The 20,047-nt window shown below is 44.6% G+C and overlaps 1 protein-coding gene across 1 annotated transcript; it reads right to left on the reverse strand.

Moving 5' to 3' along the window:
- Nucleotides 1-1,028: 1,028 nt before the first annotated feature.
- CSUI_008844 (uncharacterized protein) lies at nt 1,029-19,791 on the reverse strand. Its single transcript, XM_068068966.1, has 7 exons — nt 19,099-19,791; nt 16,882-18,136; nt 9,677-16,004; nt 8,527-8,663; nt 7,186-7,333; nt 5,447-5,985; nt 1,029-4,500 (listed from the first exon to the last, which is right to left on the reverse strand). The coding sequence occupies exons 1-7, from the start codon at nt 19,609-19,611 to the stop codon at nt 1,985-1,987; spliced, it is 11,436 nt and encodes a 3,811-aa protein (XP_067919059.1). The 5' UTR covers nt 19,612-19,791; the 3' UTR covers nt 1,029-1,984.
- Between the last annotated feature and the right edge of the window lie 256 nt (nt 19,792-20,047).

A 20,047-nucleotide genomic window follows, 5' to 3' on the forward strand; every position in this document is an offset into this window, starting at 1 on the left:
TCAAGATGTCGATCTCTATCCAGCGAGTTTCAAGGTAATGTGGGATGTGTGTGATGCGTGAGTCAGCGAGGCGGTGTGTAGTTTGAGGACTCTTTGCGGTCATGCCACTAGTAGTAGTATACTAGTGAACGGCGGAAGGATACATTTTAGTAGGGACTCATCTAGTCTCTGCAAGGCGGGGCTGTTGTAGCAATCGTACCGGCAGAGATTGCTGTCCTCTGCCTTTCATTGATTGGCTTGTGAACGGAAGAGTTTCTGGCTCATTCTCCTCGTTAGACCCTACCTAGGGAAACACTACAGACGTATATAATATGAATATGTAAATAGCTAGGTGTAGAGACACGAATGGCAGACTGCACTCCGCCACACTCGATCTTCCTCTAATAAGCTGTTCCTCAAGCGATCTTATTATGTCCTCTTGAATGCTACGATGTAGGTCCAGACCGGGGAGTGGCAAAACAGCGCTTCGCCACTTCACACCGAAGGAAATCTTCACTTTGCAGGCTTTGACAGCAAAGGTTCACTGATCCGTAACATTCACTCAGAACACACAGTCTTTCAAAAGCAAAGGGAAACCGGAAGGAGTCTCGGAAGTCCACGTTTCTATCTTTCTGGAGGTTTTTTGTAGATAGATCAGAAGGAAAGACACTCGCATGAGAATGTCACTATGTCCGTACGTGTGGAGACACATTTGTATCCTCATCAGTCCATAGGTGTACAAGTGCTTTATCTCTGTATACGTATATGTGTACATACCTGCCAACAGTTGACCACTTTTCTCCTCCCCCTCCTGTGTCGAATCGCTTTATACGGTGTCACCAGTCATTCATCTTTCTGAACCCCCCTGCCTTCAATCTAATCTTAGTAGAACTGCGACCTAAGAAACTTCGCTGTATCATCGCCGAGGACTATTTCTTATCCTGCTGCAAAAACACTAGTAAAACACCTCCTGTTAAACTAAGAAGTGAGGGGGCGAAAAGCGAGAAAACGATCCGCAAAACTTGACTAATTTTTATTTTTTTCTGAGGAGGCGAAGTGATTCCTGAAGTCCCCTACTGACAAGAAGAGAGAATGAATGCGTTTAAGGAAAAACTTAGGTGCCACAGTAGAAACATCTGAATATATGCGTAGAAACAACACCCAAACACTTGTGTGGATGAGAGACGACAGAAGACTTCCAACTGACTGTTGAGTCAAGCAGACAAGACATACTACTCAAAGGAGTGACAAGTTTGCTCAAGCGCCGTATCGATCGTTTTTTCTGAAGACGGCTTCAGATCCTTTTGGTGGCGCGAGCCGAGCAAAAACTCTCTATCTCTCTGTCTTGTTTCAACATTCACCAAGAGAGAAGAAATGAAGTTTGTAAGAATAAGACAGGAGAAAGACACAAGACTATTTCTGCGTCCTTCCTCAATCTGCCTCCCCACTCCCGTCTGAAGTGTGTGTGAATGGTGGGTAGCAATGACTGAGACTATCTCACTCACTCTCTCGCTCTCTCTCTCTCTCTCTCATGTGTGTAGTGTTTGGCTTTAGGAGAAAACTTCTCGCATCTCTTTGTAGACGTACACATTCCCCACCTACAGTCAATCAGTCAGTCTGGAAGGTTCGGCGTGAGAGGTTTCTTAGCTTCTTATAAAGGAGCGAGTTCTCTGTCTTTCATTCTAATTAGCCAAGGAGTCTATAGTATCCTGCTGCAACTTCCTGTCTAAAGAACCACGATACACACATTTCCCAGGAGGGGGAACCGCGTAATAAATGACAACCCTCAGCTTCAAATATGAAGCTCCCTATCTTCCATCCTCCCGCTGCAAACAAAATGTCCATCCCTTCAATTTCATCATCGATCCTCCTTGATTGATTAAGAAGGAGTTGCTTCACGAGACACGACATCGGATAATTCCTTCTTCATACAACTAAAATCTTTCCTTTTCCTTCTTTCTGTCTCCGTCTCCTCCTGTTGCACACCTCATCATCGTTCTTCCTCTTATGTTGAACGTTCTGTGTCTTCAGTTGTCTTACAAACTTTCTGACAAGGCGGGTGTGGGACCTTGAATGCGCTTGAGAAGTAGAGAAGATTGTTCGTGGTGGTGGTGGTGGTGCTGCTGCTGCTCCTGGGGTTGATGTTACTGCTACTATTGGGATTATCCCTCGTTGGAGGTCTCATGAAGTAAGATCGCCGTGGAGGGAGTTGTTGAGAATAATGAGAGGGAGAAAGAGGAGACGTGGGTAGTAAAAGAGAAGGAGAAGGAGGAGATGGTAAAAGACAACGAGAAGAAGAAGAAGAACGAGGGGTAGAGGTAGAAGAAAAGATTCCTATTCTTGGATGAGGGGGATGACTCCTTCTCCCTGGTGCCGATGTTGCAGCTGTACTCGAGGCCGTAGTAAAGCGCCGAGGATATAGCGAAGACGACGGGTTATGTAGTAATAGCAACCCGGAAGTCTTTGCTTGATGTTTAACAGTCGATTGGTATGTCGCCGCCATCATCGTCGTAAAAGGCGATGTTGAGAATGCAGACGTATGAGGATGTCTATACACCCCGTTGTCTGTACTTCCTCTTGATCTCAACGACTCATTTCTCTCTCTTTCTCCTTCCGAGAATGGTAAGAAAAACTCTCTCTTCCAACTGTGATCTTGTAAATCACGCTCCTTGGAACCGAGGGAACCATCGCCCTCTTGCTTCTGCTCCTGCTGTTCTTCTTTCTTCTGGATCTTCTCCGATTGCGAGTATCTTTGTTGTGCTTGGTCTTTATCACCTTCTTCTTCTTCTTCGGCTATAGTCGTACTAGAAGAAGAAGGAAGGGGGGGTGGTCGTGAAGAGAGACAAGAAGAGGAAGAAGAACAACATTCAATCACTCCCGGGCCAAGGCATTCGGCCCTGCCTCCTCGATGCCTTGGATGATCACATAGAGATGGAGGCCATACAAGGTCACTATCCTGAGGCGATTTAAAGAGCAAGTCTTCTTCTTCCTCTTCTTCAGCCGCAGCAGGAGGTTCTTCGTGTAAGGAGGGGTGATGAATAGTTGGTCTTCTCATTTCTACATGTTCATATCTCCTTCGTTTGGTTTCTTCTCTTCCATCACTATTCCCAGATTCTTCGTCTTCTTCTTCTTCTCTTTCTCCTTCATCTCTTTTACCTAGGGCTATAGGAATATCAACTTGATCAACTCTACTGGAACAGAATTCTTGTGAAGACGGCTGGGTAAGTGTCCCCCGCCCTACTCTGCACATCTCACGAGTCAAGACTTTCATTTTCTTTTCTTCCATTCTTCTTTTAAACAAACCATTGTCACACGGCGGTACGGTCGTACCTGTCGGTAGTCTTGGTGTACAGTGGCGCTGAGAGAGAGCGGACGGGGGAGGCTGTGAAGAGGAAAAGGGAGAAGAAAAGACAGAAGTTGGAGGAGAAGAAGAAGAAGGTCCCTGTAATCCTCCCTGCTGATCTGCTGAAGAGGCGGTATGGTCACCTTGAAAAGAAAAGCGAGAAGATAAAGGTTCAGGCATACTCTTATTTTCACTACTTCCACGACCTGTCCTTCTATTCCCCTCACCTCTGTTTCTACTCAAAAAGATCACCTCTCTCTCTTGCGGCGAAAAAGAAAGAGGGAATCCTCCTACTTGTGCATGCGGTCGAGCCTTCTCTACACCTGACAAGAAACCGGGAGTATCTCTCTCAAAGATTCTTCTTCCTCTTCCCTTTCCTTCTTCTTCTTTTCTTCCTGTCTCCATCTCCATCTTCTTCACCTGCTGGTTTCCCTTATCAGATGATATTCGCCACACCGGTCTTGGTGTATCTAGCGTGATACTCTCGGCCATATCAAGATTCCTTCTGCTGTCTTCATGCAGAATCTTTCTTCGTTTTGTCTTTTCAAAAGAAGAATCATGATGTCCCTCTTCTTCTTTACTTCCTGAGCCTCCACCTAAGAAAGCGCTATCATTCTTATTCCCCTCACCCGGATCATCATCTCCCTGAACTCCCTCCACATCAACCCCCCTCAGTTGACAGGATAAGGATATGTTGCTAATCTCAAGACCCCCCCTCGAAGGAGGGCTACTCCTCCTACCTCCAATAGGAGCAGGCGTAGGAGGGATAGGAGTGCTATGAGCCATGACGGGGCTATGTTCATACGGTGAGAGAGAAGACGAGGAAGAGAGTTGCTCAAGAAATTGTCTCGATTCTTCTGCACGTGCGATCGCCTTTGCCTTTGGATGATGTGTTTGCTGTTCGCATTCTATTTCTTTTTCTTCTTTTCCCTCGTCCTCCTCTTGTTGTCTATGGTTTTCGTCGTGAACAAGAGGTGGATCACGAGGTGAGGGTGTAGACAGAAAAGATGAAATCTTTTGAGAGGAGTTACTGCTATTGCTATTACGGTCAAGTAGCATCCATCCATCTTCTTGTTCTCGTTCTTTCACATGACATGGACGCATGAAAGAAGCAGATGAAGAAGACGAAGAAGAGAAGAAGAACAGAGGACGTTGATGATGTGAGAAGGTCAGAAATCCTGGTGGAAGGGAAGAGAGAAATCATTCATACAGAAATACATGTCTAAACACTCCTCAGCTTAGAACTACCATAGAACGAGAAAAGACATACACGAAAGAACTTTATCTTGAAGCTATGATAATGGCCTCCTGGGAATCACCCTAATTTTTCCCAAGAAGACATCAAAAAAGTGGCAGGTCAATCATACTAGAGAGGAGGAAGATAGTTAACAGAGTCCTACCTGTGTAGAGAAATACATGAAACAAAAGAATCTATACAAATGGACCATCAGACACGTCATGTTACCTGAAGCATCTGGTGTAAAGTATCACATGGGAGATAGCGAGAGGAGGATAAGGTCAGGGGAAGCGACATGAGCAACTAGAGAGACAAGGACGAGAGAGAAGAGAGAAAAGAGAGTAGAAAGGATCCAGAAAGAGACATTCCTTCGTGAACATGAGGTCGATGGTTTAGAGAAGTATGTATGTAGATAGTGTCTGAGATATCTTTTCACGGATTTCAACTCGTTATGAAGAAAAGAACTTCGAATACGTTCGTTAATAGATCAGCTAGGTTAACTGAGCCTGGTGACCATACAGAGAGGAAGCGTAGCTAGCCAGTGAGAAGGGAGAAAACAAGGTGCTGTATTTCCTATCAAACACAAGGACATGACGACACTAGAGCCTCCCTCCAGGTCAATCACTCCGTGCAATGATATGACGCGATCAGGCCAGGTGCATGCACTTGTTATTCGCGTACAGTCAATGCTCTGCTACACAGATAGATGTGACCTCTCTTTAATCTTAGCTATTCTCCTTACTACCATTCTGATTAGGGGGTGTATAGGGTCTGCCTCTTCTAGGTGGAGATTTCAGCCTACTGTCATGGTATGAAGAAAGAAAGACTGAAAGACAAAGAAGAAGAAGAAGAAGCACTAAATCCGGAGATTGCTGTCCCTTGCTTACCTCCATCATCACGATTACGTCCTTCTTCTCGGTAGATCCTCTCACTTCCTTCCTGGCTAGACATGGAATCCGACTTCATCTCTCTCCTTTCCTTTCCTTCTAGGAGAATTCCTGATGGATACGACGAAGAAGAATGATGATGGTGGGAAAGTTCACGTCGTCGTCCTTCTCTTCCCCTCAGAGGAGATTCAATGAAAAGAATCTTGTGATGAGGGGGACTTTGGTTTGTCGTCGTCGTCGTATCCTCTTCTTCTTCGTTTGGTACAGTGGCATGGCATCCTCCTTCATCATTGAGTCCTCCCCCCCCCCACCATCCAGAGGAGACAAGAAGAAGAGGAGACAACGACAGCATCGATGTAGAGAATCGACCCCACGCGACACTACTACGCGAAGAGACACTCGATGCCCACAAGAAAGGTAATGACCAAGGAAACGTTGTTGAAGGAAGACCCGAGTCTTCTTGATGATTTGCAGAGGAAATTGAGGAGGTATATGGACGTGGACTTGAAAAGGAAGAAAAACGATCGTCTTCATCATATCTACAACGAAACAAAAACATATAGATAGATAGATAGATAGCTACGGCGGCAAAATACTCTCCCGAGGGGGTGTGAAAAGAGAGGAAAATGAGAGACGGTGATTTGCTTAGGCGAAAGATATGTGACTTACGAGTAAAGAATCTATATAGAGATATCCGTTAGTTAGATAACTTGTATAGATGGGTTCGGCTCGAAACGACTGTTCAATGCGGAAGGACCTTTAACAAGCACGCCTCTTCCCTTCTCTTTGGTGTGTATTATGAAGAGCAGCCCCGCATACAACACTTAAGCTACATAGAGATCTGTAGGCTGTCTCATGCGCCACTCCTCCAATAGCTTCAGAAAGAGGGAAGTGCAGAATACACGGATATATTAGCGGTCTGGAAGGAAAAAAAAACCCAAGTCCTGAGATGACACGTGTACACCAGGTCTATCTCATATAGACACAGATCTAGCTAGAGACAGATCGTCATGTGTGGATGGCCCCATGTGACTTATGTGAAGGACTAGGGCGGTTCGTCTTTCTGAACAGAACAGGACAATCGCTGCCTTTATATGTATATACATACATAGAGGCAGATAGAGATATAGATACACACATGCTAGAGAAGATAGACACCACCACTCTGTTTCTCAACATGATTGCCGACAACTTTTAAGAAACAGGTTTGTCGCGACAAATCTCCTTCAACTGTATGGAGATACACCGAGAGGTATTTCTGAGCCCATCTAATACTCCTTCCCACCTCTCTACCTACAACGACCTACTCCTGGTCAAATATGTAGTCACCACTCCTCAGACCCATCTAGGCTACATGTACACGCAACGCCTATCTATTGTTATTTGTGAACACACGAGGAGTGATTCCGATAAATATATAGTTAAACTCCACACCGCAGAAAGCTCGCGACTATGCAGATACATATACGCAAACGTATGCAAAGGTATGTAGGTATATATACATAGATACTTCATGATATACATGGACACTTCATGAAAAGAGATAGATGCATGATTGAAGGAGCTCGGATACCACCAGCATATCTGTGAATATAGAGACCTGCAGGCGGCACTATCTGATGGCATCTGAATGGAGTTAGCATACGAGAAAAGATGTCTACCTTGTGAACACAGAGTCCTGTGAAACCTATATAAAGATAGAATGTGAATGTGAAGTCTTCAAGAAGTAGAAGACCTACCCTCCTCTCTTGCTTCTTGTCGTGACACCATGGAGATGATAGCGGGGAAGAGAAGAAGAGGAAGAAGAAGGCTCGTTGCCAGAAGAAGAAGACTCCTTAGGGAGGGGCACTACGTAAAGCAGGGACGATAACAGAGCTAATGTATCATCTAGGAAGAAAAAGTAAAACGAAGAAGAAAGAGAGAAAGAAACAAAGAAGAAAGAAAGAGTCATAACGAGAAATCGCGCAACAACATGAAAAAGATCATCGACGTAGAAAGAGAAAAAGAAGGAATTTTCTTTCTTCGACACATGAAAGATCATCGTTCCAGCTAGCTCTACTCAGATTGGTTTCATTCTGGGGGAAAGAGTAACGGAAGGGGAAGAACCCCTAGTAGGTAAAGCCAAACTCTCTACGAGATTCTTCAAAAGAAACGTCTAATGCAATCTGAGAGAGTAGACACATCATTTGACTCCTCTACCATGTCACCAAGAAGGAAACGAACGCTACAGCCAGGCAGCCAGCCAGCCAGATATTCACGATGTCCTCCCATGAATGATGAAATCTCAACAATTGAATGTCACTCAGGAAGAGATCTAAACCATAAGAACAGACTTGAGCTCACATCATCGTCATAAATGAATATGAAAGTATGTAGAGTTATGTGCCTCTCCGCGAGCCACTCATCATCGAAGAACTGTCGTGGGAAATCGAGGAGTAGCTCTTTGATGCACGCTAGAAAAGAAAGAACTACAGCGATCCCAGTCTTCCTTTCCCTCCAGGTTCAAGGAAGTCTAAGAGAAACTTCGAGACCTCGAAAGGCCCGTATGAAGGAATTCTCACTGTCACCATCAAACTTGCTTACCTCTTGCCTTACATCAGAGCGTAAAAGACCAATCTTTAGTCTATCTATCTATCTATCGATCGATCTTTAACCTAACTATCTATCTATCTCAGATCTATAGCGTAAAGAACATTGATAAGTACACAAGACGATGATGGACAACAGTCTCTAGTGTAACTCATTTCTGTGTCGGGACAGTCGAGCTGCTCCTTAGATAATACGACCGAAGATGATGGAGAGTAAAATACACACCTCTACCTATTCGCATCTATGAGTCTACATCCAAGTCTAGTTGCGTGAACACTCCAGATGGGTCATGTCAGCATTCGAAAACATAAACATCTATCTTTAGCCTGTCTGTCTCTCTACTTATCTTAAACCTATCTACTTGTCTTGGAACCTAGCTACCTGTCTCTCTATCTATCTGTCTTAAACCTACCAGTCTATCTATCTCCATGTATTTATCTCTTGATACATACGTCGAAAGACGATAAATATGAGAGCTTGATTGAGCTTACCCCATAGTTCAGGAGGCGGTAGGGTGCCTTCTTTAGCCCTATAGATCTCGAGAAGATTCAAATTCATAAGGTGTAAAGTCATTTGTAACTTCTCAGGACGAAATTCCCCGTCTACTACACTCAAGCGAAATGTCTCCCTGGAGAACGAAAGGAAAAGAACAAACATGCAGCTGCCACTATGAGAGAAATCATCGACAAGGAGAGCGGGGAGGAGTAAATACACCACACTTCTCCTTCTTATACAGCGAACTCAAGTGGATCCTTCTTTTACCTAGTTGTTTCTCTTCTCTCTCTCTTTCATCATTCACCTCATTCAGAAGAAGAAGAAGATGCAACACACACATGAAGCCGCTGGAGATATAACACGCCTGCGCGATGCTTTCACTATGAAAGAAAAAGAAGAGGATTATGTCTTCATGAAACTCGCCGGTATAGTGTTGTGTTTTCTCTAGCTATACACGTATATGTATGTATGTATGAACATGTACATTATGTATGTATGAATATGTATGTATATGAGTGCATTTAAAGGTCTTCATGGGAAATTCGTTAGAAGCGTGATGAATATAAAAGTTGTAGATAGTTGACAGATCTTGAAAGTGGAACTCCACAGATCTGTGTATGTATGTCTATGTATCTAGATGTATAGAAAAGTACATAAAGATAGAAGAGACAGGGTAAAGAGGGCGAAGAAGGGACGTGTTATGAAGAGATGTGTCATCCTTTGCGATAAGAAAGAAGGAGAAAGTCAACCACCCTGATATCTCTAGGGAGAACTAAAGTAGTCACCGCCATTCGTGAAAGAACATAAGACTATTGCCTTTCCCTCTTCTATATGAGAAATGTATACGCAACCCCCTAACTATGTATCGCCACTCATCATCCGTATTATACATGCGTGGAGCACACAAAGAAAGAGGAAGAAAAACTGTGTGCTGTACGTTTCTTTCAATGAAGACGCCGTTTAAATCAGCACGACGCATCTAGATAGCTCCTCCTGTGCATAACTATTTATCCATTTGTCAACCCTCACAGAAAGGACGACAACAGGCCAATCGATCTTCTCTTCCACTTTTCTCTTTCCTCACACTTTTTTCCCGCTTCAATCACCCGCTCCCTCCCCCTCTCTCCCTAGTCTTCTTCTCCTTACCCTGTGCCTCTGTGGAGAAGAACAGCCCTAGCTACATGAAACTCAAACGATGAGGGAGCCTCGGACGACGGTGGACTTCCTTCTCCTTCTTGTCTCTCTTCTTCTTCTTCTTCTCTCTCTTCTTCTCCCCAGACTGCCTCCTTCCAGAATTCTTCTTCCTCTTCTTCGACTTCTCTTACACTACACCCCTCGTATGGACTGAAAGACACCTCTCTGCTATCATTGATCGAGGTTGGGGACTTCTTCTTGTCATCTTCTTCTTCTTCGAAACTGTCTCTTTCTCTCTCCTTCTCGTCTTCTTCACCACCCCCATGACCTTCAGTCTCTTCTTGTAACTTGAATTCTTCCCTCTTTACAGCTACTGTCGTCTCGCCGTCTTGTCGACCCTTCATCATCTCTCTGTTGTTTCTGTGGACGAGGGAAACATCTGTAAGATCTTCTCCACGGAGTTGAGGTGGTGGGTCCTTCTCAAGAGGAACAACTGTCATAGGCAGATGTCGATCATCTTCATCATCTTCTTCGTCTTGACCCATTTCTCGTGAGTCTTTCAGACGGCTTGCTCCATAAGGTAGGGGCGCATCACCACCAATAGGAGTAGAAGAAAAGACGATCTTCTTTTGTGCTCTTGCGTGTACATCACTTAGATCTTGAAGAACATCTGCAGAACGTTCACCTCCTCCTTCCCTAAAATCTTCTTTCTTCTTTCTGAAGACGCCCTCTCGGGGTGAACCTACTCGGATCTCTTCTTCCTTTTTCCTAAGGGAAGAAGACACACCATCTGTCTTCATCTCATCCCTAGTCCATTCGGGTGTATATACACCTGAGTCACCACCATCTCTACGTGGCGGCATCACTACTGAAAGAGGTTGCTTCTTCCTTTCCTTCTCACTATCGACACTGGGAGGATCTATAAACGCGGCGGAAGATTGATGTTGTCGAGGGTATTGAGTATTAGCACATATTTGAACAGACGAAGAAACTCTATCTTTGAAATTCATATGAGGAAGAGGAGTGACCCGAACAGACGATGATGATGATGAAGAAGAAGAGCTTCCATCTCCCCCTCCATCTCTTTCTTGTCTTTCTCTTCTTTCCTCATGAGAGCCTCTAGCAGAAACACACGACGACATAGGCCCTCTCTGATACTCTCTCCTTCCTTCTTTGATCTCTTGTGCCGAACTCTTGTATCCTCCTTCGCGACAACATCCATCGTCCTTCTTCGATGAGAACCCCCCACCCGCTTGGTCCACATCAACATAAGCTTTCTGTTTACTACTGCCTTCTTTTCCATACTGATCCTCACCTCCTCTCTCTACAGCCTTGGGTCCTCTCACGATCCCTCCCTTCTTATCGCAGCTTTCTCCCCGTCCTCCTCTAGTCCTTGGAATATCTAGATCATCGCAATCATGATCTAGCTTTTTCATCTCTTCTCTTCCTTTTCCCTGTACTCGTCTCTCAACAACGCCAGCTGTCCCTAACCGCCCTCCTCGTACTATCCTTCCATCTCTTCTTCCTGTAGCTTCTCTATCATCGTCAGGTCTAGCTTCTCTTCTCTCACCTCGACACCCTGCATGCGGTTTCGCCTGTCGATGTTGGTGTGTTGTGAGGACCACACCTGAAGCGGCAAGAACAGAATTCGCTCCATACCAAGAAAAGAAAGGTAAAGAAGGTGCAGGGTTTGAAGAAGAGAAAGATGAAGACGACGAGAAAGATAGTGAAGATGAATAGACAGATCGGAAGGAGAATGAAGGAGGACTCTTAGAAAACAGACTCGAGTGGAAAGTAAAGAATGAGGAGGAGTTCTCCTTCGGGCGTCCTTCTTTACTTTCTCTTCTTCCTTGAGAGGTCTGACTTAGAGACCATTCATCAGCTGGCTTTTTCCTTTCAGATACTAAAGAAGAAGAGGGTGAGATCCTTCCATCTTCTTCTCCCTCGGTGACAAGAGTGACAGAAGATGATAGAAGAGAGCAAGAAATCTTCTTCCTATCTTCATGTTGACCGGATCTTTCTTGAGGAGAAAGGTCCCCTGGCGCTGATGCTGTTGTCCTCCATAAACCACCTTCTTCTTCTCCTCTTCTCGTTGAGCCTCCTTCCTTCTCTAGTGATAGTCTATTCTCTCGTTCTTTTTCTGTCCTCCTTCTCCTCTCCTGTTCAGATAGGTGTCTACCATTTGCGCCAACTACACACAGATCTTCTTCTTCGTGTGGCTTCTCTTCTCTTCTTGCCCCTCTTCCTTTTCCTAGACTCTCAGCACGAGGCTCCTTCTCGTCCTTAGCATCACCACTACCCTTCCGTCTACTTGACTTCTTTTCTTCTCTCTCTTCTTCTTCTTCTGTTTTCTTTAGTTCAGTCCTTCTCTGATCATCCCCGTTCCTTGCGGGAATCCTCTGAAAGCTATCCTCTCCATCACTTCCTCTCTCTCCTGTTCTTCTTATCCATTTTGAAGGCTCTTGGCGCCGCCTCCCTTCCTCCTCCTCCTCCTCTTGCTGCTGCTCTTTCGCTTCTCCACTGTCGTGACACCTAGTGAATTCTCTCAACACATGACGAGGATCTCCTAGGCTTTTTAAAGACGAGGAAAGAAAAGAGAGAGCTGTGCTTGTCACTGTGCCTGTCGTCTTTGTCGCCGGTGTTGAAGGCTCTTTCGTAAGTATACGGCGAGGAGAAAGACGTGCTCCTGTCTCCATTACGGTTGTCTTCAAGATAGAAGGAAGCTTATCTATAAGAAGACGGGTCAATACACTCTCACTGTCAGGATTGCTGGGACTTCCTGAAGAAGCGGGAGGGAGAAGAAGAAGAACGTTTCTTTCTGACATTCTCTGAGAGTCATGACCACGAAGATAACTCGATTTCTTTGGAGACAAACATGATGATGTCTGGCAACTTCCTCTTTCTTTCTCATCTACTGAATGTTTTATCCTGTCTCGTGAAGCCTCATCTATCCCTTCATCTCCCTGATCAACTTCTCTCTCAAACTCCTCTACCTTTTTCCTACTGAATTCCTTGCGTACTTCTTCTTCCTTTTCTCCTTCTTCTTCTTTTCTTCTTCTTACTCCCACCGGCACTACAGACTTTCTGAGAGATGTAGATGTCTTATTCGGGTTGTCTTCCTTCTCCCCTAACTCTCCTGGTTCATCAGCAGTCCGCCCTGTCAAATGATGAGGAACTTCTGCTTCTTCTTCTTCCTTCTCATGATAGAGAGTGACCCCCTGGGCATGTGTTCGATCTCTTGATGAAGACGAGAATGATTTCCCCAGAGTGAAAGAGGTAGATAGCGGGAGAAGCGAATCTTTGCAACTTTCTTTCTCGTCTTCTTTCTCTTCTGAAGGAAACAACGCTTCTTCTTCCTCTTGTTGTTCCTCCTCAGCTCCTTCTTTCCTTCTTCTGATGACTTTTCTCTTCTCTACAGAATGCCTATCCTTAGAGGGATACAGAGAAGGAAACGACAGGAGCTCACTTGATGTAGCATTGAACGGGATAGGAGACTGATGAGCTCCCCGTTGTGAAAGCTTCGGAGATAGATCTTCCTCACTTCTCTTCTCTCGTGGAGAAGATGATCGAGGAAGGGAGGTTGTCTCTACGGACATCGTTTGAGAAGGAAGGAACGGAGAGGGTGACGATGCACTACCTACGGCATGAGTGATAGACGATGATGGAGAAGAGAGACGGATTGAAGAAGGAGTGACAAGAGAATCTGGAGATGTCTTGAGAGTTGAGAGAGGAAGTGAAAGGAAGGGCTTCTCAGGTGGAAGAGAAGCCGGGGGGGAAGTACTTAATAAGCAAGGAGATACAAATGAAGACGATGAAGAGATCGTCGTTGCCGTAGAGGGAGAAGATAAAACTGGAGAAGGAAAAGAAGTTCGACAGAGTGAGGACAAACCCGATTCTTCGAGAGCTTTCATATCACTCAAAGGTCTTTGAAAAGAACAAGCAGATGACGAAGACGAAGAAGAAGAGGAAGAAATGCCTTTCTCACTTTCCATCACCTCCGATTTGTGTATAGAAGAAAGCGGGGGGGGAGTCGATCCCTTGAGGTTCGCCTCTCCTAGTTGTCCTACTGCATCACCACCACCTCTGCTTTTTATCTTCAGCATTTCTTCTCCGATGCGACTAGGCGGACAATCTTCTTTTCTTCTCTCTTCTTCTACTTCTTCTTCTTCTCTTCCTCCTCTTCTTCTTCTCATCTGTCTCAAGTCATCTATCTTCTCCTTGTCACAATCAGCACAACTACCGACACTTCCGCGACACGAAAAAGAGAAAGCGTTTGAAGAATCTGAGGGGAATGAGGATGTAGCACCTGAAGCTTCACTAAAAACTTCTTCTTCCCTTTGTATGGAAGGAGAAAATAACGAAGAAGAAGAAGAAGAAAGAATATGAAGCTGGTTCTGCTGTATATAGACCTTTCTGCGGGCATTTGAATATCTCCCCGAATCTGCCGAGTCCAGCATTTGTATTTTTCTTCTGCTTTCTTCTGAAGAGTCGACGGAAGTGAATGAAGTCGCCTGTCTACTTTCCAATGTATTCATCAGTGAAGGATTTTTTTTCGTAGAGGAGGAATCCTCCCTCTCTCCTGATCGTCTTGCCTCCTGACTATGAGAAGTCAAAGGAGAAGAAGAAGAAGAAGAAAAGGAGGAAGAAGAAGAAGAGATGCGACATGATTCTGAACACTTTTGCAGAGGTCCTGGGAAAGATCCTTTCTTCAGCATATCATCACCATCTATCTTCTCTGATAAAGAAAGCACTGGAATGTTATGAAGACCATACGAGTTGCATGTCTCCTTTTCTTTCGAAATATCTCTCTCCCCCTTCTCCCTCTTTTCTGTATAGTCGTGTTGGTCCTCATGTTTTTGACTATGTAAGCCACCTCCTCCTGTTACGAGCTTTAAAGGCTTTCTCTCCGAATAAGAAAAGATTTGACTCCCGACGCTCTTGTCTTTATCATCATGATGATCTATACGGTAGTCTTTGACGATACCGTGCGATGTTTCATCTCTCATACTCTGAACCGAAGAGGGAAGAAGAAGAGGAGAGACAATCTTTCTCTCCCCTTCTCCTTCATCTCGATCTCGAAGAAGATCATCACTCACGCCATCCTTACATTCTTCTTTTTCTTCTCCTTCCCTTCTGTTTCTCAACCTTCTTTCTCCTCTTACTGACGGCGAGCCCACTCGCGCTACGACGAGAGAAGGTGAACAAGGAGAAGAAGAAACACTACAGTCTTGTGCGTTCTGACTTTGAAAGGATAGAGATTTGGTGGAACGACCAAGAGGAGGAGGCGACGGAAAAGAAGAAGAAGATAGAAGGGGTGAACATGAGAAAGGAGGGGTGAAAACAACTTCTCCAGCAGTCGTCTCTGCTCTTGTCGTCGTCGTAGTCAATGCGACGTCTGGTAGAAGGTCGACTGCTGTGTCGGACGCAGATGAAGGTGAGATCCGGGAGGCATCGTTATCAGTTAAAGGAAAAGACGAAGAAGAAGAAGAAGAAGAACTGAAGAAAGAAGAAGACGAAGAAGAGGAGAAAGACGAAGAAGAGGCCTTAAGAGTAGGAGGAGATGGATATGAGGACACCTTCTTAGCTTTATCACTATCATGATATTCATGATCGTTCTGGTGGTCTGCTTTCCTGCAAGAGAAGATATCTTGAGAAGGAATGTCTGAGAAGGAGACAGCTTTCTTATGACACATTCCTTCACTAGATCCAAGGTCACCTCCATCTCGATCTTCTCCTCGCCGAGCTGCCCTAACACTTCCTATGGGAAGATGTCTCTCAGATGGATCTGAGAATGCCGCAGAAAAAGAAGAAAGAACTTTCCTCGCCTTTTTCTCATAATGATCCTCCTCCCCATCTTTGCTTCCTTCAGGCTTTCCGATCTCTTCTTTTCCTCCCAACTCAATCCTCTCCATCTCTTCTGTTTCTTGTCTTTCGATCCTCCCTATTCTCCAGCTACTTCGCATATCTGCTTTCCCTCCACTCACGATATCTCTCCACCGACTACATTTGTAGAAAGATGAAGGTGAAAAGAAACTTGACTTTGTTTTACTCGCAGAAGAAGAAGAAGAAAAGGGTTGTCGAGAAGCGTGGTCATAGTAAGAAGGTAGAAAGATGATAGGGAAAGGTAGGACTACATCACAATAAGAGGCTAGGGTAGACACGATATATGCCAAGAGATTTAAGCATGCCTGCAGACTTAAGAGTCCTTCCTTGGAAAGAGAAGAGGGACAAGACGGCGGAGATGAAAATACAAACTTCTCATTACCCGAAAAGGAAGAAGACGATGAGGAGGACGAGGAGGAGGAGGAGGAGGAGGCAGAAGAGTAGGAGAAAAGATACCCTGAGACACCACAACAGAAGAAAACAAAAGAACACATACGGAATCGGAATATCTATACATCTCTCTAGATCTATATCTATATACCTATCTATATCTAGATATTTGTCTATGTATCTATATCTATACATGGACAATGGACTGCTTCTGGACCGGTGCATAGGTGAGGAGGAATGTAGAGGGTGGAGTCCTCTCTCCTCTCTCCACGCCATGCAAACTATATCCCTGTAAGCTATCAGAGTCAATCAAAATACTAGCACATCGCGAAGGTGGAATATCACATTTCGAAGGTATGGGGAATTCTCCTTCTGCCAATTCGCGTGTATCACACAGCTCTACACCTCGACACTTCTCTCTCTCCCTATTGGTGCTGATAGACAATATACACACGCAGAGAGAATTACCTTGATAGAAATACGTACTTAGAGAGTGTATGAACCTATGTGAAGGACTAGCAACGAGACATTGATGATGTATGTATATGTATGTATGTATATGTAGGAATAAGTATGTGAAATGAGGATAGAGAGAAAGTCGAGTTGAACACCAGCCAATAGGAAAGATAGAGAGGCACGGCCGACTAACAGCTCCCGTCCTATGTGTGAGGTAGTTCACCGTGGTCTTTCTGAAGAGCATCTCTTCTACAATGATGGATGTCTCTGTAGATCAAGAGAGACAGAAGCACAGAAACAACAGCTGTCTCAGCTACCAAAATATCTACCTCAGTAGCAGGACTAGAAGGAGAAGGGCTCAGAATCCTAGGTATGAAAGAAGAGAGGGAGAGAAAAGGAGACGCAAATACGAGGAAGAAAACATATCATACACTTGGAAAGAGGAGACGATAATGAAAAGAGAAACCTTGCGTGTCTCTGCCTCTCACCCACGTCTCTTCTTCTCTCTCGCTCCTCCTCATCCTTACCATTGATGATCGCACGACTCGCATCGTTACTATTGTAAGGATCACTAAGATGATGACCATGATAAGAAGAAGCACCCTGAAGAGTAGAAGGAGGAGAAGAAGGAAGATTCGGCATAAGAATCCACGGCAGCATTCCCGCCTCTCCTTCTTCCTCTTCTTCTTTCTCTCTTTGGAGTGCTCCGTCCTCATTTCTCAGAACTTCTCCCTCCTTCTCTTGTATACATTTGTCTTGATAACGTCTACGACATCCAAGATCTTTTTCTTCTTCTCTCCTTTCATTCTCCTTCTCTCCTATCTCCTTTTTCTCAGTGACAACACTAGCATCTAGTACGCCTCTCTTCTTCTTGATATCTCTGCAGGAATCTCCCATTACAAAAGACGAGGAAGTCTTCTCGCCGTGAGGATTCTCGAGAAGGGAGAGATTTACCTCATCCTGGCCTCTCACCTCATGGCAGTTTTCTCTCTTTCCTAAGACCCCTCCTTCTTCTTCTTCTCCCCTGTCCTCTGCCTGGGATGAGACGAAGGTATTCTTATCACCATGATGGCGATGATGAACCAACCCCCATGACGATGTCTTCTTATTCTCCCCCCCCCCCACGATGATGGCTGTACTAGGAGAAGAACTACAAGAAGAGGGTGAGAACAAGGAAGGAAAGGACAACGGAGAAGAAGAAGAAAAGGAGATGTTGTCTTTCATGTGATGGTTGACTGTATCTCTCTGTCCTTCTGAGACGCCGTCGTCCTTTCTCCTACTTGAAGAAGACGATGAAGAAGAACAAGAAGAAGAAGAAAGAGGCATCTCTCTAACCCGCTTCATTTGTATCTTTTGACCATGATCTTCTCGATTAAGATCAGAAGAAGAGGAAAAAGAGAGTAAACGTGGAGGAGATGAAGAAGATACAAAGAAGTATGGAAACATATCAAAGACCTGCCGTATACGCCTAACTCTCATTTCATATAGAGCCTCTTCACACACATGAAAATCTTCGATGACCTCGTTCATATGCATATGGTTCTTCTGCTGACATGAAAGAGACAAGGGAGAACACCCCCTCCCAACACCGGCTGAAAGATCCGTACTGTGGAGAGAAGAGATGCCCTCAGGAGAACTTCTTTCGTCCCAGGGATAGTAACGATGTTCTTCTCCATGAAAGAGGGAGGTAGAAGAGGAAGAAGAAAACCAAGAAGGACGTGGAGAGAAGAGAAAAGACGGGAACTGAAAGGTAGAAAAGAAGAAGAAACAAACGACACAGAGAGGTAGAAAGCAACAAAGAAAGATGCCTATAGACACATATACATCATACCTGATCATCATCACTGTCTGGATACAGGGGTATATTTATATAGAGAGAAAGAGCAAGATATATATAGATATATATATATATGTATATACATATATACTTGGTTCTTGTAAAAGGCGGTTCCCTTGAGAGATTTTGAGGGGAGGGAATTATTTATGATGAAGAGACACTGGGGGTGTAAACAAAATTACAGTCGGAAGCAAAGAACTCCCGCACGTATGTACGTACATAAAAACATAAATAGATACAACACACTAGGACATATACCACACTATATATCTATCTATACATATATACAGGATGAACACCATGTGAGGAAGACGAGCGCGTGATGAAAGTTTCCTTTCCTGTTAGGAAAGGGGGGAATGAATGTGCTACGCTAGGACGCGGTCGTTTGCATGGGTCATACACAGAGACGTAGCAGATGATGGAAGAAGACAACCTGCGAATATACATATATAGACGTCTCCACACGCCTCTGCAAAGCATGGTCATACACGCATAACAACGTATATATACGAATATCTATGTATGTACGAATATGCATGTATGTATGAATGCGTATGTATGGGTGAACAGGTACAGTATGGATGAATATGAGGGACTTCAAGCTTGGGAAACTTCACAGAGTGGAAGAGTCGTGAGGCGACTGATGCTATCATCGTTAGCTATTCGATAGTGCAGTGTCGGGAATACCTCTTTCCTCTTGTTTCTCTTCGAGAGTGTAGATACATCATGTCTACAGTCAAAGATCAACATACTCCTACCTACTCCGGTAGCGCAACCGATGACAAGACAAGCCCTTTCCTCTTGTCTTGGAGAACACCATCCTCCTCGTCCCTTCTTCTTATCTCATCTGTCTCACACATCACCATACCTGGGCTTTTTTCATGTTGTCTATGAAGAACCTTAACTCTTCTTCTTCATCATCGTCTTCTCCTTGCTGTTGTTCTCCTCCCCCCCCCCTGTCTTGTGGTAGCAGTCGTTGACGGTGAGCCTTGAGGAGCTCTTCCTTTAAGACAGGTAAAATGTCTCTAGTGTATATACCCATCATGACTTGAAAAGAAGAGAGGGCAGAATCGATACATCTTTCATCTTCTTTCTCTTTATTCAGAGGACCTTCGCCAGGTGACCTCCTATCATAACTGCTACAGTGCAACATAGAGGGAGACAATGAAGAAGAAGAAGAGAGATAGAAGTTGTTTCTTAGCTCCCCACCGTCTTGTTTCCGATTTGAAAGAAAGGAGAAAAACGGTGATTTGCATGCACGACTAGGATACAAGATCTCCTCACTCCGTAGTAGAAAAGTGGCAGAGGGTGACGAGAATGGACCCAATAGAAAACGTGACGGATGGCTCGAATCATAGAAAGAAGCCTTTCCTTTCATCATCTGTCCCTCTCTTCCTCGCTCCCTGCACTTCTCTCCTTCTCTTCTTCTTCTTCTGCGGCCCTTCTCCCCTCCTCGAGAACCGCTTCTGTATGACGATGAGGGCGACGACGATGTAACTAGATCGAAAATCTTCTGTCTGAGATCACTGCAAGCCTTACGAAGAATTCGACAGTTTTCACGACCTGAGGAAGAGACCAGAAAGAACAAGAAAATAAAGAGATGACAAGGAAAGAGGAAGGAAAGAGACAACAACGAAAACGTTGAGAGAAGGAGAGACAAGCTAAAGAAATGAGACTACTCAAAGAGAACACAAGAGCCAGAGTATTATATGCGGAAGAGTTGCTTCAGAAATTTCTCCGAAGTTACACAAACGCTTCAAGAGTGAAAGTCGACTCCATTCAGATCTCTTTTTACCTCTCTATTTATCTATCGATCT

Source organism: Cystoisospora suis (assembly GCF_002600585.1).
Source record: "Cystoisospora suis strain Wien I chromosome Unknown contig_5095, whole genome shotgun sequence".
Classification (NCBI taxonomy): Eukaryota; Apicomplexa; class Conoidasida; order Eucoccidiorida; family Sarcocystidae; genus Cystoisospora; species Cystoisospora suis.

Excerpts from the sequence above, each read along its gene's own strand:
- CSUI_008844 (XM_068068966.1), bottom strand. The coding sequence starts at position 19,611 with ATGATGAAAGGAAAGGCTTCTTTCTATGATTCGAGCCATCCGTCACGT. Across the intron at positions 8,664-9,676 it reads CTTCTCCACAGAGGCACAGG|GGAGACATTTCGCTTGAGTG; the intron begins GTAAGGAGAAGA and ends TTCGTTCTCCAG. Across the intron at positions 5,986-7,185 it reads ACAAGAAGCAAGAGAGGAGG|ATATGATGAAGACGATCGTT; the intron begins GTAGGTCTTCTA and ends GTTTCGTTGTAG.